Genomic DNA, 24,653 nt, shown 5'->3' on the forward strand with positions numbered 1-24,653 from the left:
ACTTTCCATTATTCCTGTGGTAAAAAAAATGATAGCAGCACCTGAGTAATCTTTATAGGAAGCTCTCTGCAGCCTTTCGGTGAGAAGGACTCCTTGAGCTTGCCTGTCTCGTTCGCAGCCCCTAAGCTGGAGAAGGAAGGCCCACTGAGCCCTGGCCTGTGCGAGGTGCCCGGGCCTGAGGAGGTTCCCGTGGTGGCCTCTGCCGATGAGCCACCCTCCGTGGACAAGGGGCCCGCAGACCGCAAGGGGCCGCCACCTCCACTCCAGAAAGGCCGCGTGCAGGAGATCGAGGAGTTCAAGAAGTTCAGCACCAGCATCAAGGTGGGTTGGACGGGCTACGATTACAGTCGCAATTTTTTTTGAGCGGAGGAGACTGCCTCACGAGTGATCGGGCTGTCTCAACATGTCGGGTGTGTCTCCCTTCTCACGGTCAGGGTTTGCACTGATTCCGACAATGCAACCATGCCAATTTGCCCAGCTAACCATTCTTTAGGATATGGGTTCTCAGCTGAACCATGATAGGGGTTTGAAATCTGTGTTGCCCGGGGTAATAACATTTGTGGTCATAGGAGTATGGGTGAGGTGTGCCGGCTTCATCCTGCTGTGCCTCGTGTGCAGCTCGACGATGGCAAGGAGGCCAAGGAGGCTACCGGCACTGGTGCTGCCGCCGCAACGGAAGAGGAGATGGAGAAGGAGCGCAAGGAGATGGAAGAAGCTGCCACTGCCAAGGAGGAGACGGACCGCCTGGTCAAGAAGTCCACCCTCAACCCGAATGCCAAGGAGTTTGTGCTCAACCCAAATGCAAAGGCCTTTACCCCGGTGAGTGCCCTTGCCTTTGTGGCTGGGTTAGAGCGTGTGTTGTGGGCTTTGAGATTGAGAGAGTGTCGTTATGTTACCTGCCACCATAGTTCCCTACAAAAATTACTAGAAGGAAGTCTGGTACTGTGACCGTTCAGTGAGTATGGAAATGCTGTGTAGTACATTGATATGTCTGATCTTTATGCCTGTGGCTTCAAATGTTCTTGTGATGTTATTCATGATGCTTTGTTTAGGTTTCCAAAAAATATAAATGCATGAAGCCAGTAAGACTCGGCACACATAACTAATCATTGCGGATCATTGCATTTATACATCACTATAGTATTTCATTGAAGGTTGTCAATTTGAGAAGTGCCGAAGTCGTTCGAAGCCAGAAGGACGGCAAATCCATCTGCTACTACAGTGCAAAACCTCGTTATTTCGACCCTCGTTCATTTGGAAAATCAGATAATTTGGGCTCGTCCTTTGGTCCCTCCATGCATGTGCATTATTTAATGTAGTGAAACTCTTTGTTAATTCGAACTTATTTGGCTGCACATCGCTTGATTCGGATGAATTTCAGAGCTTGGCATGCACCGGAGTGCTGCAAATGTGTGATGCAAAAGAGCAAAAATGGAGTTAGTGTCCACCAAAACTAAGCGGGGAAATCCACATCGCCGTGGTCATCAGTGTAAATCGTACGTGAATGACGGCAACGCCAGAAAGCTTTGTGTCTGTGCCTCTAAGGTCTTAATTCTTGCATTTACCGTTGCGCATAGTACTGTGTTGGTCGCGTGCCTTCGTGACTGCGTAGTTGTCATACGTGATTGCGTCGACAGTGGCTGCGGTTTCGTCCGCAGGGGTTGCAGCAAACAGTAGTTCCGTTTAGGCAAGCTTTCGAGGATAAGAGCACCGGCTACATCGCGACATACGGCAACCAGCTTGCTGGTGAAAAAAAATAATCGGAATGTGCACATTGTAGTAAAATGTCTCTCAGGTAAAGACGTGCACTGTGGCTGCACTGTAAATGCAATCACAAGGCCTTCACTGTTGCGAGCACTAATCAGTCACAAGATGACAAGAATTGCACCTTCCGCACTGCTTTTGTGCAAAATAGAGATGGGATTTGCCCATTTTGGGGTCCATAAGTAAAAGCGTGTTGCTGTAGTAAGCATTTGGGTTCGTTACTTTCTTGATACCCTCAATAATTCGACATTCGATTAATTCAGCCATTTTTTTTTGGTCCCACGAAATCTGAATTAACAAGGCTTTACTGTACACCCATCATTTCAACGCTAGCTGAACTGCCATACTTGCAGTGGCCATAGCCACTAGTGCTAGATTTTACACTAGCACATGTTGTAGGAAACTGTGCCTACCACTGCATTGAGTGCCATCTGTAGTACCGAGTAGCTTGTGTGTGGGGGGTTCCTGACGAGCGCTTGCACGACTCGCAGCGCACCCTGCTGCCCCTGACGAGTCCGCCCAACGGCGCCGGTGGCAGCGGCGGCGCAGCGGCCACGACACCCACGGGGGGTGTGCGACTCAGCTCGAGCCCCCTCGTGGGTCCCCCTGCTGCTGGGGTCGGCCAGGCGCCTCCGCAGCAGCTGATGCCCGCCGGGCAGCACATCATTACCATGACACCCCAGTACCTGATGCCTGCCACCCCCGTCAGTGTGGCACAGTTTGCACCCGGACAGGGACCACGCTTCCGCAAGGGTGAGTCTGGGCACGGTTGGCAAGAGTGGCAGGGCTGTCCTCATTTCTGCGCTGGATGCATGAAGTTGTGTGAGACAGGCTGAACGTAGGGTGCGTGGTGTCAGGCCACGGCAAGTCCAATAGCTGTACTGTGCTGATTGGCCGATTACTGTTGCAACAACTTCTGTAGCGATGCAGGCCAAGAAGCCACGAACAGCTGTTTGTATTTCTTTTGGTGGGCAGTTTGTGAGCCTGAACGTAGTACAGTTAAACCTCAATATAAGAAACTTAAATATAACGAAATTCTCTATATAAAAAAGTGCAGACGACGACCGGTAACTCGGACTCCACATGGAACGTAAATAAGTCCTAACTATCGAATGTTCGAAGAAACGGATGTATCCAAAAAAAGATAATTTTATTTATTTTTTAAGGCTCCTGTGCAAGGAATAAGTGATAGATTCTTTGCTGCGCGCACTTCCGCTTACATGCAACCAAACACGCCTGCCAGTGTTGTGCTGTCGCTGTATGCCAATGCAAGGTAATGCGATCAAGGGCGAATGGGGCAGGTTGGCACGTGCTTTCTTTTCTAGCACAGCTGTGGCCGTGCATGGCTGTCAGCGTGCCCTGTTTTAGAGGTTATCTGCTGGATGTGCAAAGAACAGATGTGCCGAGATGCGTGGCATCGTGCTCTGTCTTCCCCAAGTTTAGTACTGGAGGTTGTGTAAGCCTAAGTTTCGGTGGTGCGTTGAAGCGAGATGCAGGCGCAGCCTTCACTTCCCGCCTCTTTACATGATAACGCCATCCCACTGCGGGCCACACTCTCAGCCACGGTGGTTGAGTCGTCGCAATAGCGTGGCTTGCATCGCTTCATACCGCCGATGTGGAGATGTCGTTGACATGGCATAAAACTAGCTTTCATCATTGGCTTTCAAATTCAACAAGATGAGTTTTTCTGATTGAAATTTGCTTTTTCTGATTGCCCAATAATAATAAATTGTTGCAGCCCCTTCCACGTATAGATGGAAATCCATTGGCAACCGTCTTTATTTGCATAAAAAGTCGTTTCAATATAGCATAATTTCGATATAGTGAAGCAAATTGCCGAATTTACCAATTTTGTTATATGAAGGTTTACCTGTAGTTCTTGGGAATCTGAAGCCACCTTGTTAAAATGTAAAAGTTATAAGAGGACCGTGCTGAGCTGGTACATCGACTATTCACTGCCAGCTTTACTAAAGTAATGGTCTTTTATTGCTATTGATCCCATGAGTAGAGTACTTAGTGTGTGCTGTCATTTTCCCCTTTGTGCAAGAAAAGGAACTTGCCATGCTTGTTTACCAGCAGATTGGGGAGTTTGCACCAGACTACACCGCTGCAGCAGATTCGAGTCTTGCCAGGGGATTGCACCATGTGCATGTGCAAGTGCTTACTGCTCGTAACCGATACCTCATGAAGCAGGGCGTGACTTATTACCCACTTCTGCTGTTAGCAGAAAAGCATAATGTGCCTGGAAAGCTGTAACGGGCAGATCCACTATTATTGGTTGCTGATGGAAGTGCCCTTTGTCGTTTCTGTTGCGCAGCCATGCCCCTTGTCCAAACGAGGCACGACCTTCCGGCGTCTATGCACGTGGCTGCGGCAACGGGCCAGCCGATCCTGGCGCCTGCTGGCCTGCCCAATGCCCCTCAACTGATGGTGCAATACACACCAGCGCAGGGCATGATGCACCCCTCTGGGCCACCACAGGCAACTGTGGCCTACCAGCAGGTTGGTCCTCGCTTGTCTTCCTCTTGGGACGCAGACGTCAAGCTGCGTTCACATCTCGGAGCACATTTTGATTTGAGCACGTGGGTAGCACGTCGTGCGATCGTACGTCGCCCATTCCTGCTGTGCTCACTCGGTCCTCGTGGAGTGACTCAACATATGGCCGAAAGCCTTATCACTCTGTGGATGTTTAAAAAAAAAATGGTAAAAGAACACACACACAATTTGAACTTGCAACTCCACAATCACAACCGCAACACTTTTGCACAATGCCATGAAACAAGGTATAAAGGGTTGCTATTACGCAGCTTTCGTATCGGCTGCAATTGCCCTGTCACTGTAGTATTGCGACTGTAGTGACGGGCCCCTCACCATAGTCACTTCTTACGAAATACGGCCTCTAGGTTTGCCCTTCACATTTCAGTTCGTGCTGATGGGGGGAAATCAGTTACATTGTGTATGACTGCTTGTGCATGTTGTGATATTGACAATGGTGGCTCGCTGTTTTTTCTCTCTCCCTCTTTCTCTCTCACCCCCCTCTGTGGGAACAGGCTCAGTGTTTCGGACCCCTGGCGCAGATGTACCCCATGATGGGCCATCGTGTCATGTCTCCCCAGCCCATGGGCATGGTGGCTGCCACCCACACAGCCTCCTACGGCGATGCAACACATCTCCCCACACAGGTCTACAGTGAGTGTCTTGACCTTCCTTCATTTTCCGCTTCTGCATTGGGGGCTGCTCATGTTGCCAGCATGCGTTGTATCATATTTACTCCAATCTAATGCGCACCTTTTTTCCAATAAGACTGGTCCAGAAATTGCATGCTTGTTAGAATTGAGTACAACCCCAAATCCTCGTTACCATGTTGCCATCGGCATTCGAAAAGTGGCCGCCTCGTACGTGCTTCTAGCCTAGCTGCCGTAGCTTCCTCCATGTGCATACCTCCATGATTGTATGTGTAACCAGGCGCTGGTGTAACCTAGTATACCGCCTGTTTTCCCGTTTTCTGCATTTATTCAATCAGCATGGAAGCGCTGACTGCGAAGACACACCGAGTCCACCATGATGCCTCATTTAAAAGGAAAGTTATCATGTGCGTGGAGACGGACGGAAATCAGGCTGCATCGCAGGTGTTCGGAGTTCACGAAACTTTCATGCAGGACTGGCACAAACAGAAGAATATTTTCGCCAGCAAAGCAACAGGGAAGGGTTTCAGCAGACTGAAGCAGGGCCGCTTCACCGAAATAGAAGAGCTGATTGCGGAATACGTGCAAGAGCAGCGAGCGACACAGCAGCCTGTGACTGATCTGCTCAAAGAACGGGCGATGCAGTTAGCCCTACGGAAAGGCCCAATGCGGAGTGACTTCAAAGCGACCAGGTGCTGGCTATCAAATTTTATGAAAAGAAAAGGCTTTTCTCTTCGTAGGCGGACAGGGATATGCCAAAAATTGACCAAAGAATATGAAGCGAAATTGCACAATTTTCAGTGGTATGTTTTGAAGTTGCGCCATAGAAACAGCTACCACTTCGGACAGATTGGAAATGCCGATCAGACGCCACTCTACTTTGACATGACTGCTACCGCAACCGTTGAAAAGAAAGGGGGCAAAGCAAGTGTGCGTTTTGTCTTCCGGGCACGAACAATGCTTTGTTGCACTGCGGATGGGCACAAGTTGCCTCCGTATCTTGTCTTCAGACGGAAGACGCTCCCGAAAGGAATCATGTTTCCGAGTGACGGCATTGTGCGCACAAATGAAAAAGGTTGGATGACCACGGACTCCGTCGCTGACTGGATTGATAATGTTTGGGGAAGAGACCCGGCGGCAGTTTGGGTCTGCGTGGGATGCTTGTGCTCTACGTGTCCACCTTGACCAGCGCATCAAAGACAAGCTGGCTGTATGCAACAACGACTTTGTCGTGATGCCCAGCGGCATGACATCGCAGCTCCAGCCGCTCGATGTTTGTTTGAGCAAGCCAGTGAAAGATAGAATTCAGACGCTCTACACCCAACGGCTTGTCAGGGGCTGCCACGAATTCACGCCCGCCAATAAAATGAAGCTTGCCTTGCTGCAGGACTTTGCTAGATGGGTGAAAGATGCATGGTGCATGATCCTGTTTGCCATGGTCAACAAGGCCTTTAAAAAGTGTGGGATTTCGAATGCCATGGACAGCACCGAAGATGAATTGCTTTGGTCTGTTGATAGCGATAAGGAGTTGTCTGATTGCGATGACGAGGGATATCTATTGCCCCACGCGACTCGTACCGGCGCAGTGAAAATCTTGGTGGCAAGGTACGTCACTTCCATTTGTGCTTTTATTCATCACAACTTTAGTGTATTGGGAATACATCTGTTTTTTTCCAAATGAGAGAAAATAGTATTTCTATATGAAAGCACAAGGTGCGTGGTATTGTACTTTTTTTTTTTGTCATAAAAAACTGGTGCGCGTTAAAATCGAGTTAATACGGTACTTGCCGTGCTGCATTTCGTTAGGAGTGCAGCATTTTCTGCTGCCGTTTATTGTGCCCTCTATGCGAGACATGGCGGGAATGAACTACAGTGTGTGGACCCCTTATGTCTAGATAGTCAAGACTGGGCAAAATGTAGCCAAATGTTGCTGTAGTGGGAGCTTCGCTATAGAGAAAATCAGTCCAAGCAGATGGTGCAGCATGATATTTGTATCACCTGCAATGAAATTTTGCTTATGCACTGGAAGCTGTGAAACAACCATCCAAGGAGCGTTTCACCGAAATAACTTTTCTCATCGGTTCATTATTGGGGGAGGTTTAAGGAAATAACTGTCCCATTACCATGTCGCCAGGAGGGGAGAGTCACTGCCAAAGGAGCACTCTCTCCTTCTGCCTCCAGTAGTGTTCCCAAGCGGTGTTCCTTCTTGGCCTTCTCCCACACCAGAGCTGAGGCACGTACCACAGCATTGGGCCCCAACTACTTCTAACATTTCTCTCTCTTCTCCCCTCTCTATTTTTTTGGCCTTGTGCCTTTTGAATTGGATTAATTATGGGGGTTTACGAAGGACGCACTGTGAAGGGGTGCTCGCATGTGACAATGACCCTCTGGCTGGGAGCAGGCTTCGTCGAGAAGAAAGGCACGCAGCGTTTGGTTTGCAAGTTCAGCTGTTCTCGCGGGGTTGCAGCTCCATGATGCTTCAGAGTCGTGATCATCGGTGTGTCGTGTATATGCTGCGCTTGTTCTTTAAGATGTCCAAAATTGGTGAGAGGCACTGACAGACAATGTTTATCCAGTTTTTACTTACTTCATCAATTTTCTCAGTGTTTCTCTCTGTGCAGCGTCAATTCCTTGATAGTGCCAACAAATATATCACATTACCTAATAATGCAAAGCAGTTCAGAATGCTCGGCTTCGGGCATCAGAAAAGAGACTTATCGCGCCATCAAAACCTGATGTGGTAGTCTTGTGGTACCAGGCACCACTGACGCTTGCACACATACAATGACCGTGCTGTCAAAAGAGGAGTCCATGCAGCACTTCCAGGAATCGCTGGCGGAGGGGAGTGTGGGTGCAAGAGAAGTGCGCAGTTGGGCTAACAAATTGCCATCTTTCGATGACATGGTCGTTGCACCGAGCTGACTGTTGCTGCGGTTTGTGATACCACATGACCACCACCTTCACCTTTGGTGATGTGAAGAGTCTTTTGGTGGTCGCGCTGTAATTATTGGTGGCGCTTTTGAGGAATTGAGGCTTTTATCGTTAATCAGCCATCCCTGCCAGGTGCCCCCTTCCAACAAGTTTGCAGGAAGCGTGATGCGCGCAACTTGTGTAACTGTGCAGTGCTGCAAGGCCAGGGTCACCAGGCCACCAGCACGGGGGCCGGTCCGCACTCCAGCCCGCCAACGCCAGGGGCCAGCACGCCCGTGGGCGGGGCACAGGCAGGCACGCCACCAGTTGTCTACCATCAGCCACCGCCCCACTCGGCCGGCTCGGGCCCGCCTCCGCAACCCAATCTGGTGCTGGTGCCCCACTCGGGGGCTAACACACCCCCCCACCTGATGCCACACAGTCCTATGGTGCCCCCACAGTTGGCTACCGCACACTTTGTGCACCACCAGGGTGAGTGTTGGCAGCCACCACACCAGCAGGCAGCAAAACAGTGGTGCAGTCTGCAAAGGGGCTGGCCGCAGCTTTTCCTGCCTGTTCGTTGCCCAAGCACACCGTCTTCGTTTTCGTGACCGTGGCTGAGGAAATAAAATGATGTACAGTGTACAGAAGTTAATGATATTCAAGCGTTTGACTGAAAAACCATCTGGTCAGATAGAATCACGATGGAAAGGTTGGGTCACTCACCAAATCGAAAAGAAAAACTTGAGTTTGGGGTTCCTTGCAAAACCCTTGTTCTGAAATGTCGGGAGAAGCTTTTTTTGGCTTGGTCAGTGAGCCTATCTTTAAATCGGGCGGGGTTCTGCGCACAGCACAGTGCCACATAGTCGCAGACTATTTTTCGGGTGGCTGGCTGGATTCCTTGGACTTTCGTCACGGTACTGTCGTCTCACGTGCCTACACAGAAGGGTTACCGGAACTTTGGATACGTGCTTCACGGCAAGTGTAGCTGCTGTGAACAAACTTGGCCTTTCGCTGCTTCCAAGCCTATTTGAAAAGCAACTGTTTGCTCGGCACTGAACTGTAACTATCAGTTGCAGTTGCTCTCAGTGCAACGGTCAAATGGTATGAAGAATAGGTGGTCTGAATTATTCCGGAGACTTCCACCATGGCATCTCTCATAGCCTCAGTATTGGTTCTTAAAATGTTAAATCCCATCAGACAATGAAAAAATAATGCCACCAGTGCCAAAAACGGTTGATCTTGCTACACACTAGCCTTGGAGTCCAAACACGATAGACAAGAAGGCGCGCATTTAGCGCCTAAACGAAGTTGGTTTCTGGGCATTTCAAACATTGATTTATAAAGGCGAGTTGTTCCAGCTGATGCTGGCACTTCGCGGTCGATGCTCTCTACCCCTGAGCCAAATATGACACCTGCGTGCATGATTGGCATCTGCTTAAAAGTGGCGTGCACAGCATGCTTTCTGGCGAGTAAATTGGCCACAAAGATTGCATAATCCCTACAAGGTGTTTGTGGGTGTGCTTATGGAGAGGACACTTCCATGTTTAAAAAAAGACTCCTGGTCGAATGCACTCAGCATGACTTGGATCGATGACACAACACTATCAGTGTTCGTGGTGAGGTAACCGGAGAATGATCACCATGGTGCAGCAGTGCACAGTGCACCTTTTAAATGTGGGTTGGCCAAACGCAAAACACTCGAATGTCAGAAAATTTGAAGTAGTAGCTAGTACTGCGCTAAAGTGCAAAAAAGGCACTTCAGCTAGCTTCTTGAAGCACACTCTCTCTGCCCAAAGAAATCAGTCTGACTGTAGTCTCAGAGTCGTGTTTTCATGAAAAGTAGTCAGTTATGTGGGTGCAATCTGTTAAAGGAACTAAAGAAAAGATGGGACAGGTGTACACTTTGTAATCTTTTGATGAAGTTCTTGCAACCTTCCATTGGGAAAATGAGTCTGAAAGGCTCCGTAGCATAAAATCATCTTGCAGGCAACCTGTGCTGGAAGTTCTGGCACTACCGCTGTTGCTGCAGGGCTTGCGCATCTCCTTCAAATCCTTGAGAATCCTTGAATTTGGAAAAAAGAGAATCAAGGGTCTTTACATCTCCTTGAAAATAGACGCTCTCCTTAAAAATTGTGGTTGGGGGGTCACCTTAAATTCCACATCTGGGCTATGCCATGGACACTCTCTTTTGGGAAGCGATCCTAGATGTCTTCTTTTTAGCGATGCTGTGTGGCGTTTCCACAGCCACCAATGGCAGGCTTGTTTAAATTACCATTTTTGTCGTCGGGCTGTGCAAAGCTCCGATCAAGCGACCAAGCCGTACCGCAATTTATTTTGCAAATTGGTTCGCACTGCACCCATCACAGCTCCATTTTCGAGCCTTAGGTTTCTGGAAATGCCTGGCAGAATGCCATCGTGCTAGAAGGCGATTGAGGTCATTACAATGGGGGACGTCATCCTTGACTAGCCACCTGAAGGGCTTGGATCCTGTGTACAACTCAGGAGCAGCTTTGTTGCAAACAATTGCAGCTAAGGAAGAAATTTCACTTTTTTTTCAGTGCGTTCTTGTTTTCTCCTCCTTGAAATTTGAGTCGAGCGTTCTGTACGAACCCTGGTGCTGTAACACGCTGCGTAATGTGTGGAAGGAGCATCTTTGCAGCACTGCTTGCTGATGCTCATCTTTCAATCACAAGTGCCACCAAGCAACACAAAGCAAGGACATGCGTATGTTTGCAAGAGTGCAAAAAAAACTCCAGCGTTCAGGTGCATTTGCAAGCTGGATAAAGGCAAGTAAATCGGGCATGCACCTTATCTTGCATATACAGACACTTTAATTTCTCTTATTGCAATCTGGTGGCATCTGCATTCTCTGAGCAGAAAGTGATAGTTGGGAAGTCATCGGTCAGTGCCGGTTCCCTATTACCACCTTCAACTGGTTCAGTGACAACTGTGCTCTTACCTTCCTTCCTGCAATCCGCCTCTTCTCATAAAGTCCATGTGGTGTAGCCACAGCGCAAGTAGCAAGAGCCTCATGAATGCTCGGCTCAACTTTCGTGAGCCATCACATGAACATTTTGTGCCAGCAACAAGCTGCACATAATCATGGAATCCTGCAAATACTTGCAGCAGCACGTCATTTGCACACACACACACTGAGATGTAGCAAGGCTGGTTGGAACCCCCTACTGAAGATACCCACTCATTACTACACTAGTCATTTTACATGCTTTTCCAAGTTTTTGTTAAGATGGCGTTAGAGTGGGTTTCTAGATGTTGGCATAATACCAGTACAACGAAGTTGGAGACTGGCTGTACTACCTTGGGCTTATGTCTGTCACACAGGAACATTTAATGTTGTTTGGATTGATGACGCTTAATTACGTGGTACTACGTGGCGAAAATTTAACTCGCATTCATGTCAAGAAATGACACAAAATTAACATGGTGCCTGTGTCAAATGTTATGAAGCAGGTGCCTTTTCATTCAGCTTCACAGTCATAACATGATACTTATCCATATGAAGTCCACAATACTCACGCCAGGGTATAAACCCAATGTTATCAACAAGCATTGCCAACACATGGAGGCAGGTCTGTCACTGATAATGTAACACACAGGGCAGCTTTGTATTAAATAAATATAAGGAACCACCACTTAACCCCTTCAGTCATCAAATATGAAGGACTGGCTATAATTGTGTCAAATTTATGATACTTCGTGCCAAGAAACTCTGTACAATCCACTGCAAGAAATACAAAGTGGTAGGATGGCACATTGTGCATTTCTTGGCAAGTCATTGAGAGATAAAGTAACTATCTAATTATTGTGCAGTCAGTAAAGGTTTGCTTTTTGCAAATAAAGATTTAGTCACGTCCGTGAAATGCGCACATTTACTGACTGCATGCATTGCGAACAAAGAATTGTGTTTATACAGTCGACGATCGATAAATCGGACTCCACACGGAACGCAAATAAGTCTGAACCATCGAATGTCGAAAAAATGAATGTATCCAAAACAGATCACTTTATCTACGTTTTGAGGCCCCTGTGCAAGGAAAAAAAGTGGTCGATTTGTTGCTGCACGCACTTCCGCTTACGTGCAACCAAGTCCACCTGTATTTCAGCCAGTGTTGGGTTGTCACCGTACGCCAACACAAGGACTGCAAAAGCTCGAGTGAAGGCTCCAGAGCGCACGGCACATCAACAGCCAAGTCCCTGTTTGACGGTCGGAGAACTTGCTCAGTTATTTCATCGTTCAGTTCAGCACACAACGACAATGTGCTATCGAGTTCTGCAAAGCCTTTAAAATGTAACGATGGCAGGAATCTGTACACCGCAGCCTCGTAGGTTATCAATGATGGCCGCATTTGAGTTCATTGTGGCAGGCTCTTAGTTGCGAAGTTGGGCTCATTACCGAAGGTAAATCCAGTGTGATGGAAGCATAGTAGCAAGGTCATTTGACGCAGCCTGTTAACTTCGTGAGAAGTACTTGTCGCCATCAGAGCGCTGTCTGGAAGGCAGATTCGACAAGCAGAATGGCGATAGTGAGTCAGGCGGGGGGGGGGGGGCTGCTGAAATAGGATGTGATTATGGAGATTTTGATGCGACCTCTCAACTCGGGCAAAACCTCCAAGATTGGCATTTGCAGGTAAATATCTGAAGTGTAGCATGTAATCTCTGAGGCCATACTTGATGTCCTGTCGAGGTTTCCAGAAGAGAGAATGGCGGCAGAGTAGGCGTACGGCTACAGTCCCGGACGGAGTCCGGATAATCGAATGTAGAGCTCGCAACTGTCCGAAATATTGGTCATCTTTACGCATTAAGTCTATGGGGCTGTTGGCGGTGCTGTGAAGCTGTCGAAATTACCAAGCATGTTGAACATCTCGTCAAATATGGTCGTACCTTTAGCAAAGTGGTAGTCTGTAGCAGAACGAAGCACATAGGAAGTGAAATCAAGGCATGATGAGCACGATGAGCATGCAATAATCTGATGCTCAATGTCTGTGGCTTTTGGCAACCTGCTCTACAGAACCGAAAAAATATAGTCGCGTCCACAAATGTGGACACGTTGCCTGAACGGGTTAAATATTGAACAACCTTAATTAAAACATACTTTCTGCTGTTCTTGTTCTTCATTCCTGGTGCTAATCAAGGGAAAGAATGCATGTATTGCGTTCTGAACTGCTTGCCCTTACTCAATTGATTACTCATTTGATTGCAGATTCTGATTAGGTCTAGTGACTTTAACGGAATCTTTGTGGCAGTTAACTAACAACATTAAATGCAAATGTCACTTGGTGCAAATGACATCAAATCTTTTGTGACTGCGGTATTAGTGATGTGAAGTATGGGCTGGTGGTCATGCCTTGTCAAAAATCCCAACCAGCCTAATGTAGAGGGATTATGGAAATAACTAGGTGGTGGCCTTTTTGTAAAAACTTTCCATCACATGGTGTGTGAATGCATTGAGTTTTCTCTGGCAACACACTATAATGAAGCCGGCTTTGTTTCAATATATTAAAAAAAAGAGGCAGTTAAAAAGGTAGCGCTACATCATGCAGCACCAATTTGCCGAAAAAACTTTTGTGAACTGTTAAGTTGCATCAGGAAAGCCCGAAAAATTCCACGGGGCAAAACATGGACATATTTGTGGTTATGTTATGCGATTGCTAGCAGTGATTCAACTGTCTTCGTCAGCTTTACACCCAGCACAGCCTCTGTAAGGGCTCTAGGCCAGGATAGGTTATTTCTTGATGGGTGCTGCAGTGGAAATATGCATATTATACCGGCTTATAAGGTGGCTTTGGGAACCCCTGGCTACAATAGGGCAACAGTGAAAAAAACTTCTCAAAATTGGCAAGCGTGAGCCTGTCGGGGGCAGACCGAAGAGCGAGGCGATTTGTTTTCATTGAGGTGGCACTGTGCGGTTGCGTAATTGGTGTGGCTGTTGGTGACGGCGTGCATGGTGCATGGTGGCCCTTTACATGCCTCTGCTTTTGCTGTGGTGATTGTGCGGAAAAGTGCCATGTCAGCCCTGCTGCAGATTTTGTACAGTCTGAACCAATCTGAAGATTGCTACCCTAACTTAGCTTCCTGTTCAGGTTCTTCGATCTGTGCCATCACTTTCTACGGGCAGGCAGGTAGCGGATGTCACACACGAGACTTAAATTGGTCCTAATGGGACCGGTCGGCAGCGGCAGCCATTTGGAGATTTTTTCAGACTGTATGATATTTTTAGCAGAACAGCTTTTGTTCCAAACTTGGCTTTTAAGACGGGAATTGCATTTTTGTGTTGTGTGGTGCATTTGAGCAAAGCTTTTCTCATGGGCTGCTGATTTGTGCTTCTGTTGTGCTTCACGATGACTGCGAGTATGGCCTGGCGTGATTCTGCCTGCCGTGGTAGGAGTTCCTGTGCCAATAAATAATGCAGACAGGTGTTTCGTGATTGGCTAGCGATGCAAGTAATGAGCTTTTCACTGAACAGCGGCAGAAAGTGAATGTTGTGATGAGGAGACAGTGCATGAGTCAGTCTGCCACGGCAACTTGTACGAAAGAACCAGAGACTTTGTAAGTTACGTTTTAGCACTATTGCACTTGAGCAGTTTCTGCTGTGCACATCTTTCCCCCTAAACTCAAAGGGAGTTCGTTATTGAACTAGTTGGTACACATGGTACTTAGAACACCGTGTACACTACTGGGACAAGGAAGAGAGGCCTTTGATTATTTGGGCGCATACCTGTAAAAGAGAAGTCGTGAACCCCAAGAATCCCGAATGCCACTTCACGTCAAAGCAAATTAAAACATGCTGTTCATTTATTTTCGGACAAAGAGAGTACATTGGTACGATGAAAACAGTGAAATAATGATTGAGTAAAAATAATTTGTACAGTAGATTATTTGCTGAATTGTGCACAACTGGAAACTCCCTCAGCATATCACAGATGCTACTATGGGCTCTACATCAGGTATCCAGAGCTTACACCAGAGTTTTTAGGTATCAAATTCAGTGTATCGGAGATGATACACTGCACAAACATGAGGGAAGCTACCGTATTTAATCGAATCTAGTCTGAAGTGGGGGAAAAAAGAAAACTTATCTTGAATGTAAGGTAAAAACCGAGGGCAGCAGTCACAAAATAAAAACGGCATTTATTGAATAATGTCCATGTCAAGCTCATTCTACATCATTGTCGCTGCTAACCTTGTTGCGGCGCATGCAGAAGAGCATCTACCGTTGACGTAATAGTTCTGTGTAAACCCACGAGGTGGAGAGAAGTAATTAATAAAAGGAAAATCGACCATCCACCTGCTCATAGCAATTGCTATGAGCGGGTGGATGTTCAATTTTCCCTTTATTAGCATCTACCATTGCGCCCGGCAACAGGCGACTGCCCTCCCAGAAACACCGCTTTCTGGAGCTGACGGCAGGTGGCGAAACAAGTGTATGCTTGCGCTGTCGTGGCAGAGAAATTTGCTTTTTCTTTTTTTCTTGCAAACTAGGCAATTAATTGCGCCAAGCGTTATACAAACGAAGTCGATGCCAAAATGCGATTGTTCTGCAAAATTTAAGCAAGAACGGTGCAATGTTGAGCGGAAAACCTTTTTTTTAACACACGGAGTGAAATATTCAGGACCCTGTATAGTGAGGTGTCAGACTTGCAAAGCTCGAGTAAATTAATTCAGTAACATAATTTGCGTCTGTTAAATTTTTTTGTACCCTTTGTGTTACTTCAGTGGGAGTAATTTCTTAAAATGTGACATTTATATTGAGCAGCATATGATTAATCGGGACAGCCTTGTGCTTCAAGTTTAATCTTAGAAGTAAGCTGCCATAACACTAACTTCTTGTGCCATAACACTAACACGCGCTGGAATGTGCTGCTTCCATCCTGTCAGTGGTGGGCTGATCGAACACAGTTAAGGTGCTGCCATTTAAAATCTGCACATATGCTTGGCATGGGCAAAACATCACTGCATGCACTTCTGCCTTTGTTCAGTTTCAAGAAGTTAGCAGGCCATCACAAGTTGCCTATGATGCACTGAAGTAAGTTCGAAGCAGAGGCACCTACAAACAAGCTTGCGAAGTCCGTCATGCCATACTGACTGTTGCAATAGACCGACTTCACGGCAAGCTTATTGACCGTGCCGCCGCTGCCGCAAAGTGCTCCTGTAGTGGACTGAAGGGTTACTACATATTGGAAAGAAATTATTTGTGTTTTGTGAAATGGCAAGCCCGTCTAGCTTTCGCAATCAAAAGGCAGGGAGTTGAGAAATGGGAAAGATTCTACAATATCAGTGGGCACCAGGAGGCTTTCCTCTAAGATTCACTGGGAAAACCCACAATGGCACTCTCCTCAGCATTCCCCTCAATGTTGCCTTGAACTCAAGCTCAGCAGGGAAAGCAGTGAGGACAACTGTCGTAATGGTTCTTACACGCCTGCTGCACTGCGGTGAAATCGGTCTATTATTGGGTGTGCCTACTGACTATGGCGGTGGTGTTGGCATTTAGTGCCAGTCTGTTCTGGCCCCACGATGCTTGAAATTTCTATGCGATTTCATGGGGCCTTTCCGAAATGTGCCATTTTTGCTGCTGCTTTAACACTGCTGCAGTGTGTGTGCATTGTAGCAACGAATGTGCTGGCACATTATGGTAAATGTTGGGTTTCACACTTGCTTTAACCAATGCTGTATTATTTATTAACAAGCGGCCAGCCTTAGTCCTTTCTTACCATTAAAAGAAGAACATGGCTCATTGAAATAGTGCTTTTGGATGGGAGTGTTGGTAGTGCACGAATTCATAAGTCGGTACAGATGCCCCGACTAGCATGTCAAGCTACAACCAGGTTAAATGGAGTGAGCGGTGTATGTGGAGAGGACTCAACATGTGTAGTTCAGGTCTGTGTGCCATTTCTCGTGGTTTCTGGTCTTTTGAAGGCTGTGTATGTAACGTTGAGCCGCCTGTGTATGCTGTTGACTGTAAACGTTCACTACAGGCTAGTCTCAGGATGAAAAAGAGTGTCCCAGTTACGATTGTGCAGTGTAATAATTGCCACCTTAGGATTGACATGCATTGTCCAGAAATGGTGCAAGAGCCAAAAGCTGCCTTTTAATTGGCTTGTTGGGACAGTTCGGGGTTCACATGTTATTCCGTCAGAAGGCGGCCAGTCTTAATCCACGTATTGTTTCGCTGCATTTAATGAGATGGTAGTGTCGCGTTCGTGTTTCTTTTTTACTTTCCAAATGGAGTTGCTATACAGTGAGTTTTCAGTGGTATCTAACCATGTTGCAACTTATAAAATTCGCCTGGCAACCCTTTCGACAGAGAGATGTGACTGTGACGTATATTAAAGGAAAGCCGCCATGTACCCTCTTGCCTGCATATTTCTCTCCCGCTTACTCACAACTAAAGTGGATGCATTTATAAGGCAAGATGCAATGTTGCTTTTGTTAGTATGCAGTCCGTAGCGCTGTTCTGCCTATCTTCTTGCTGTTACGTTCATTTTGCGGGCTTGATCTTTCCTCATCTCTGCCAGAGGTTATGTGGAATGGCGGTGTTGCAAAGTTCCTTTATTTTTCTTGCAAGGGTTCGCTTTTATGGAAACGCACAGGGCCTTTTGCACCCTCGTTGTTGTTAAACTTTGGGCGCACACGCAACTGGCTTTATCCCGAGGCTTCTTTATTCGTGTATTGATTAGTGTGGCGAGTGTACATAACTGAGTGCTGCTGTTGTTCTGCCGCTCTTTTTTTTTTTTTTCATATACATATAACTGTTTTGTGACACGGCACGCTTGGATGTTTTTTGCTGCTGTTTTCGTGGTGGTTCCTTTGTTTCTTTTCTTTCTGCTGATGAGGTGCCAGCCCTTTCTTTCACCCACTGCTTACGTGCTTTTCCCACAAATCTTGATTGGCAGTATTTAGCATTGTTCTGGCATGTGGCCTGCTGCGGTTTTCTTTTTGCAGCAACCAACGGCATGCCACAGGGGTGGTTACCACGTGGTCGGGCGTTGCACTACACTAGTGGTTTCACCTTATTTGATTGTGAAACATCCGTGTCCTAACTGACCGATGAAACTCGTTTGTGTGCATTAACAACACTAGGGTAGTGGTGGGCACATAGAACTGTTTTCAAAATCTGTACTCTCATGATCGTTATGTTCTAAGTGGTTGTGAATTATTTTACATTCACGAATGGGGTAGCACAAGCAAAAATAAATTGCACATTCAGTGTTAGTACACAGGATACCGTATTTACTCGCATAATGATCAAACTTTACTGTAAAGGAATTAAATGGGGTGCATGCAGACCGCATGGTATGTCTCGAAGAGTCGTTCGCATAGCATTCGACAGCATTCGACAGATGGTAAGCGCGATCATCATTAGCTCGACTTGGCACACGACATATCGCTACGCCAAGTTTGGGTGCGACCATTACGCGGAAAAAAATAAAAATAAAAAGAATTTGGATGACAAAAATCAGGGGTGCAGTCATTACGCGAGTGCGATCATTATGCAAGTAAATACGGTATATGCTAAAGTGCTCCATGTACAGTCAATTTCAAAATTTTACAGACTTTCATGGTCTTATTTTTTTATGAAGGGGGTGCAGTGGCACCCTCCAGCGTACAGAATTTAGTGCAGACTTCAGTCAAAACATTTCAGCTAATGCAGAAATTGCAAGTGGCTAGCTATGACACGGGTAACTGGGGTCAGTATCATTGGCAATATGCAAGGTGCTGAATAAAGTTGCATGAGATTCCCGCTCATCAGAAAATATTCTTGAGATGCTTTTCAACCTTTAAGCCGGCTGTGTGGAGCTATGGTTAGATGAGCTGGCAGAAAACACCTAAAGGTTGGGTTGCTGCTGGAAGGTTGGTCCCCCAACCTTCACTCGTCCTATTCTGGGCATCCCTGCACACATGCCCATGCCTTCGTACTACCACTTCTTGTGTCACACATTTTCAGTGGGTCCATCAGCTACACTGTGTACAAACTCGCCCACGCGCCAAGACTTTGTTTCGCGATGGCTGAGGTAGTCTGCAGCGGGTGTAGAGAGCGCTTGAGCTGCTTCACTCAAGCACTTTGCACAGGAATAATTTTACACACACAGCCGTCCAGCCTGGCTGCCCATGATGCAACTTGTAGTGAGCTTTTCTCTCTCTTTGTACTTTTGCTTGCGTTTCCTTGCTTGGAAAGCCCTAACGCGAGGTTGCCACCTGGGAAAAAGAATTGCACAGCTTGGCTTTATATATATATTTTTCCCCCTCTGTCCACGCAGCAGCAGTGGTTGATTGAAGTGCGAGCACACTCTGGGAAAATGAAAAGAATGGAAACCTCTCTGGTGGAGTCATTCTGTTCTTTTTGGTTTTCCTCCTCCCCTTTTTCTGGTGATCTCTGATTGGGGTCTGATGTCTTCTTCTGTACACTTTTTTTATATATATTTCTTTTGCTTTTCATTAAGCGTGCGTGTGTGTACATGTGTGTGCGTGTGCTCTGTCTCATTTCCTTGACCATTTTTGTGTTTTCTATTATTTTAGTGTTCCCCAGGCTGCTGCCACCAGGTAATGCCCAGTGCGATAAAGTCGTGCTTCCCCAGATAAGATAGTCACATAACCTTTTACATTTTTTTTAAAAGGCATGCAGTATACTCATTCCACCCAGTCACTGTTTCTTTTTCTTCTTTTTTTCATCTACATAGTGCTCTCTGCATACTCTTTGCTCATTTGTAATTTTTATTTACATCAGGCTCTTCTTTCACCACATCATTCTGCAGCTTAGAGCTGCCCTATGAAGTAATAGTATCCTGCATTTGTGACCGTATGTCGGGCAATGATTGGTGCTGCCATTACCAGAAAAACTGCTGCACGAGTTCTTTTGTAATGGAGTTCTTTTTAAATCATTCTCTAGTGCCTAGGCTAACGTGAATTATTTATTGCATTGCCTTTTGTCTGCGTGCTTCTGGTCATATGTTTGGACTGCCCTTTTGCAGTTTGAAGTCAAGTCCATAAAAGATTGCCCCCGAGATATATTTTAAGGCAGTTTAGTCTATCGCTGCCTCCATTCATCTGGCTGCAGCTGTGCTTGGATTCGGCCTAAGAAACATAAAGACCCAATGAGATTACGCCATCAGCCCTATTTGTGGCCCATAATTTGTTATTGCTGGTTTTCTTAACGCTAACTGTTTTTGAGACTGACAAGTTCCCAGCAGTGTTATAACAAATAATTTTGTTGATTCACCAGGGAAACACTCTTTTTGTGCATAGTTACGTGCAGCAGGTACCTGTGGCAACATCACATCATTGTTAGAGATTTCTCCTCAGTACTGTAGCCAAGTGTGTATAATTGGAATGCATTTCTTTGCAATTTAACGTGAGTCGAGCATCACATTGCTAGTTTTTGCGAGCCCCCCTCCCTCCGAGGCCCAGCGATAGCATTTTTTTGCATTGTTCTATTCTCTTGTCTCGCGACCGGAAGGCCAGGGGTAGGCAGAAGAGAGAGGTAGCCAGTGTCATTTCTTGACGTCGCTCTGAGATCATGGAAATGAGACCATTGCATGACTGGTTCTCGTTTGCCTGCCCTTGTTGTCACATGTAGTGTAGGGAGGCTGTAGGATGCATCTTCCTTATTTCTTACCCCTTTCCCCTTCCTTGGCTGTTTTCCACAACGAACCTGCTTCCCCTTCACCCAGGTAATGAAGCAAAAGCAAGCATAAAACTATTTAGCAAGGCATGGGTTGCATGTTTAAAACTGCTGTTTGTATAGAGTGGGCTTCTTCAATGGTACAGCACTGAAGCCTGGTTATGCACGTTAGACAATTTAAGATGTCAAAGGTGACTTGCCGGAATCATTTTATTTGTGGGTGAACACTCGCCCGTTAACGAGTTTCGTGCGAGCGACAGTAAATTGTCTCGCAGCGAGTTGTCGAGTGATGATGGCAGGTGGCACTGTGCATGTGTCGTTTCATTGTTGTTGGCAACTTGCTGTGGGACACCACTTCCTGTCAGTCACATGGACCTGTTTAACTGTGAGTGAATTTACCCGAGGGCAGAACAGCCCATCTCGTAAATCATCCTGCACCCCGAGTAGCTAGTGGTGGTTGGTAAATTGGCCTTGCTTGAGCACTTGTTGTGCCATCCCACCTCCAACCACACTGGGAGAGCATAGTGAAGCGGTGTTGTACTGAAGGTCTGCCCACACTATACTTGAAGCTGCACAATATTGGGTCACCATAGCATCATTGTACTGCATGGTTACGTGCACTGTCGGCATAAAAGGAAGAGCTTGACCATAGCATAGGTACGATTCTTTGTGGCTGAGGGTATGATGATGCCGTGGTATAAGTGCACAAGCACTCTGTGTAGCATGCACAGGACCTAAATGTTAGTGGGGCAGAAAGCTTGTTGTAAGAAGCCTTCAGCGCTATGAGGGGGGGAAAAAAAGAAAAGAAGAAAACTCTTTAGTGCAAGTTACCTACTGAGCCTTAATTTTGTGCAAAGCATTAGTGGACTTGTAAAAATGCATTTACATGCTAATGTCCCATGCTAGTGCTTGCTGCCTCTTGCACTGGGCCCATTATAACGCTGTCAGCTACATTTGCCCAATCTTGAATGCTGTAATGAAAGATTCAGCTTAGCAAGTGGCAGACCCAATGCAAAGCAGCTGCCAGGGAAGTCGGAAAAAAGTTGATTGGTGATGTAAGCAAAAATATACTGTGCCTAGATTGCTGTAGCTTTGATTTTGGCTCATGGCTTCCTAAATTTTCTCAGTTGTAGAAATCTCAGCACCATATTATTAACAGATAATCGGAATGACTTGCTGTCTTCAAGTTATCTTTCTCATTTAACGATCTCCAATTTCAAATGTTCAGCCTTACATTTATCGCCTGCAGATATTTATCGTCATTCTGTATGCTGCTAGGGTTTGTAGGTAACATAGCAGTATGGCAAAGTTTTTCATGTGAAGGAACTATTGAACTCGTGAAATTTTAACGGCCTCCCTTAGTCTGACAGTGCATCGTGAATTTCTGAGAGCATGGGTTTTTCTTAAGTGTTGGAGGAAGCTGGTTCGTTGCTAGCTTTGAGGCTTGCCTGCAACCACTAACTCGCTTGCATGATTTCCACACATTAGTAGCTAATACATAAATCTCCACCCCCGAATACTTGCAACTTGATCTGTGCGCTGTCGGAGAAAGAGTTAGGCGAATCTGAGAGCTCCGCCAGCTGTTTTAAGTGCACTGCATTGACTGTCGCCCTCTGTTGGTTCTTGTGTCGTTTCAGGTGTTTGAAGAAGCCTGAAGAAATTAGGTAAAGGAAAAAAATAGGCAGTGCTAGAAGAATTAAGTTATTGCGCTCACCTCCGACCCTACCCCCTCCCCCATCCCCTCCGCTGAAGATGGAAGAAGAAAAAGACTATTATGGTTGACAGCAGCAGCCTTGATTCAGACTTGGGGGAAAAACAAATGAAATTATACAAATAATACGAAGATCAAGCCGTACTTGCTCCAGCAAGTGAAAAAGCAAGCTGACAAGCAAGCCGTAGTCCGACTTTCGTCGCAAGCGGAGCAGCCTCTTGAAGCCCCTGCACCCCCAAAATGAAAGACTGAAGAAAAAAAAAAAAGATGCCAAGTTCCATTGGGGGAAGACGGGTGAAAAGAAAATCTTGGAGCGTCCGCCAAGGCTTCCACTTGCTTGGCAGCGAGCGTGAGAGCAGTTTATCGCTCTCTCTCTCTCCTCCTGTGCGGAGGGAGAGGGGGCTTGTTAGGGAAACAACCAAATGAACAGAAGAAACTAAGAAAAAAAAAAGATTGAAGAAAAACAAAGGTTTACTAGTAAAACGCAGGCAGCATGTGTTGTGTGGTTCTTGCGTGGAGGTGGCCACGTTTCCGTGGACGTGGCTTGTCGGGTTGTGTGCGGTCCAGGAATCTGCCTCGGCAGTGACCGGACTGGCACGTTAGGTATTATAAGCTGTAGACTTTCAGGTTTTGAGTGTCAAAGCCAGTGTGCACTGGTTTTGGAAACCCCATCACCCGAGAGGAGCACTAATGTGCTTCGTTTAACATTGTGTAATCTTGAGTGTCAACATGACTACTGTTAAAATGGGGTATCCTACGAGCAGCACCCACGCGATTCTTGTAGCGGTACTCTAATGCAGTGTGAATGTTACTGTAGAGAGTGAGAAAACATTTGGAACATTGAGGTCGTCGTTCTTGAGGTCGAGTGGGTGGTGTCCTCATTCCAGGACTCCACTGGCCATAGCTGCTCGACGTACTTGCTGGACGAGAGCTTCTTGTCCCGCCAGGGTATCGCCGGTCAGCGGTACTTCCCGCCTCTCAAATGACGTGCTAGGCTTCTTGAAGTGTTGAGGTTTGCCCTTGCACCCCCACGAGATGTGAAAGAGTGTAGGGCGTGTGTCGCCCCACCAGGGGCAGGTGCCGCGATGTGTTTGTGGGTACATTTTGCTGTATCTGTGTAAGTTGGGGATGTGTTAGTCTGAATAAGTTGGAGATCTACTGCCTCTTCAGTGCTGAGCTTTCTGTGAAAAACAGATTAGCAGGCACCGTGCTTCTAGGTAACATAGGCTGTTTTTCAAGTGCACAAAAGCGAGTATGCACATGTTCTTTCGAGGCCCATCACCTAAGAGGATCACCAATGGGCATCGTGTAACGCATCGCTGACCTAAGTATGAACACGATTACTGTAAAATAGTCTCCCAAGCAGCACCCACGAGCTTCGCGTAACATTGGTGCCCAAATTGAGTGGGTACGTCACTGAAATAGTAGCAAGAGCTCTCTGTCCACCCTCCCGGGTAGGCAAATGGGAGCGAATGTCTCGGCCGTAGTTGCATTCTCGGATGCTTGACTCGCACCCCCCCCCCCTTTTTTTTTTATATATAGTCCAGCTGCCATGGCACTACCTACCTTTCAGTGGAATATGCATTGAGTGAAATCTCCGTCGTGAAAATGAAATCTGACCTAGCCCTTTCTATTTAGCCACTTCGTGTGTACCATTAGTGCACTCATTCTTGGCTAATCCTCCAGAATGGCTATCTGCCACTGTGACACAAAAGATGCAGAATCCTGAAATCCAGCCGATTTGGCGTATGCGACATGGAAGGGAGATTGACAGATTATTCGATCGCGAGGCGCTTGCCCTGTAATGTAGAAAAAAAAATGGCACACTTGCATTCAGAAAGGACTTGGCGAGAGCGAGGCTTGGGCCAGTTGGTATTCCGGTGATGCGACGTAGTGTAGCGTGGAAATGGGCGAAGGACAAGCGCTGGTGGTGACCTGTAACCATGGAGCTCCCGCACCAGCTCGTCGTGGATGTTGACTGACCTGGTTTTGGTAAGTGTTGCTTAACATAGTGCACTTGAACAGGTGGCTCAAGGACGCCATCTTCCACACAGAAAGTACAAAAAAAGAAAAACCGTCTACTCCTGCTGTCCACAAATTAATCGCTCAAAAATTTACCTTGCAAGTTCTACCCCTATGTCGTATTTCGTTCCAACGAGAAATAACCAGTACATCAAGATAAGGGCGTCGACTACGACTGTCGACCTCATGGAGGTGTCAACGAGGCTTAGAAGGAGTCCGTGCGTTGGCTTCGCCACATCGAGAGACCGTACGGGGGGAAGCCAACTTCTTTAATTCATGGTACATCCACGAAAGAAATACTTGTCTGTGAATCTGACTGGCAACATAAGCGTAGAGGAATCCGCAAGCTTCGCTGGAGTTCCAGCGTGTCTGTAAACGTATTAACTTCTACGCAGTGCTGGGTTGCCGGGAAGAGCTTTAG

At 46.7% G+C, this 24,653-nt stretch overlaps 1 protein-coding gene across 3 annotated transcripts in view; it reads left to right on the forward strand.

The window, feature by feature from the left end:
* LOC135915482 (ataxin-2-like protein) overlaps positions 1-22,704 on the forward strand; it is a 39,537-nt gene extending 16,833 nt beyond the window's left edge. For 2 of the 3 annotated variants that reach the window (XM_065448574.1, XM_065448572.1), the window contains exons 8-15: positions 119-321; positions 619-819; positions 2,256-2,517; positions 4,082-4,266; positions 4,815-4,953; positions 8,073-8,351; positions 19,398-19,421; positions 22,137-22,704. In XM_065448574.1, coding sequence (XP_065304646.1) covers positions 119-321; positions 619-819; positions 2,256-2,517; positions 4,082-4,266; positions 4,815-4,953; positions 8,073-8,351; positions 19,398-19,421; positions 22,137-22,144 — 1,301 coding nt within the window. In that variant the 3' untranslated portion in view covers positions 22,145-22,704. The remainder of the gene's footprint in view (positions 1-118; positions 322-618; positions 820-2,255; positions 2,518-4,081; positions 4,267-4,814; positions 4,954-8,072; positions 8,352-19,397; positions 19,422-22,136) is intronic. The other variant, XM_065448575.1, reaches the window with a different exon arrangement.
* The last annotated feature ends 1,949 nt before the right edge of the window (positions 22,705-24,653 follow it).

Source organism: Dermacentor albipictus, chromosome 2 (assembly GCF_038994185.2).
Source record: "Dermacentor albipictus isolate Rhodes 1998 colony chromosome 2, USDA_Dalb.pri_finalv2, whole genome shotgun sequence".
In the NCBI taxonomy this organism is placed as follows: Eukaryota; Metazoa; Arthropoda; class Arachnida; order Ixodida; family Ixodidae; genus Dermacentor; species Dermacentor albipictus.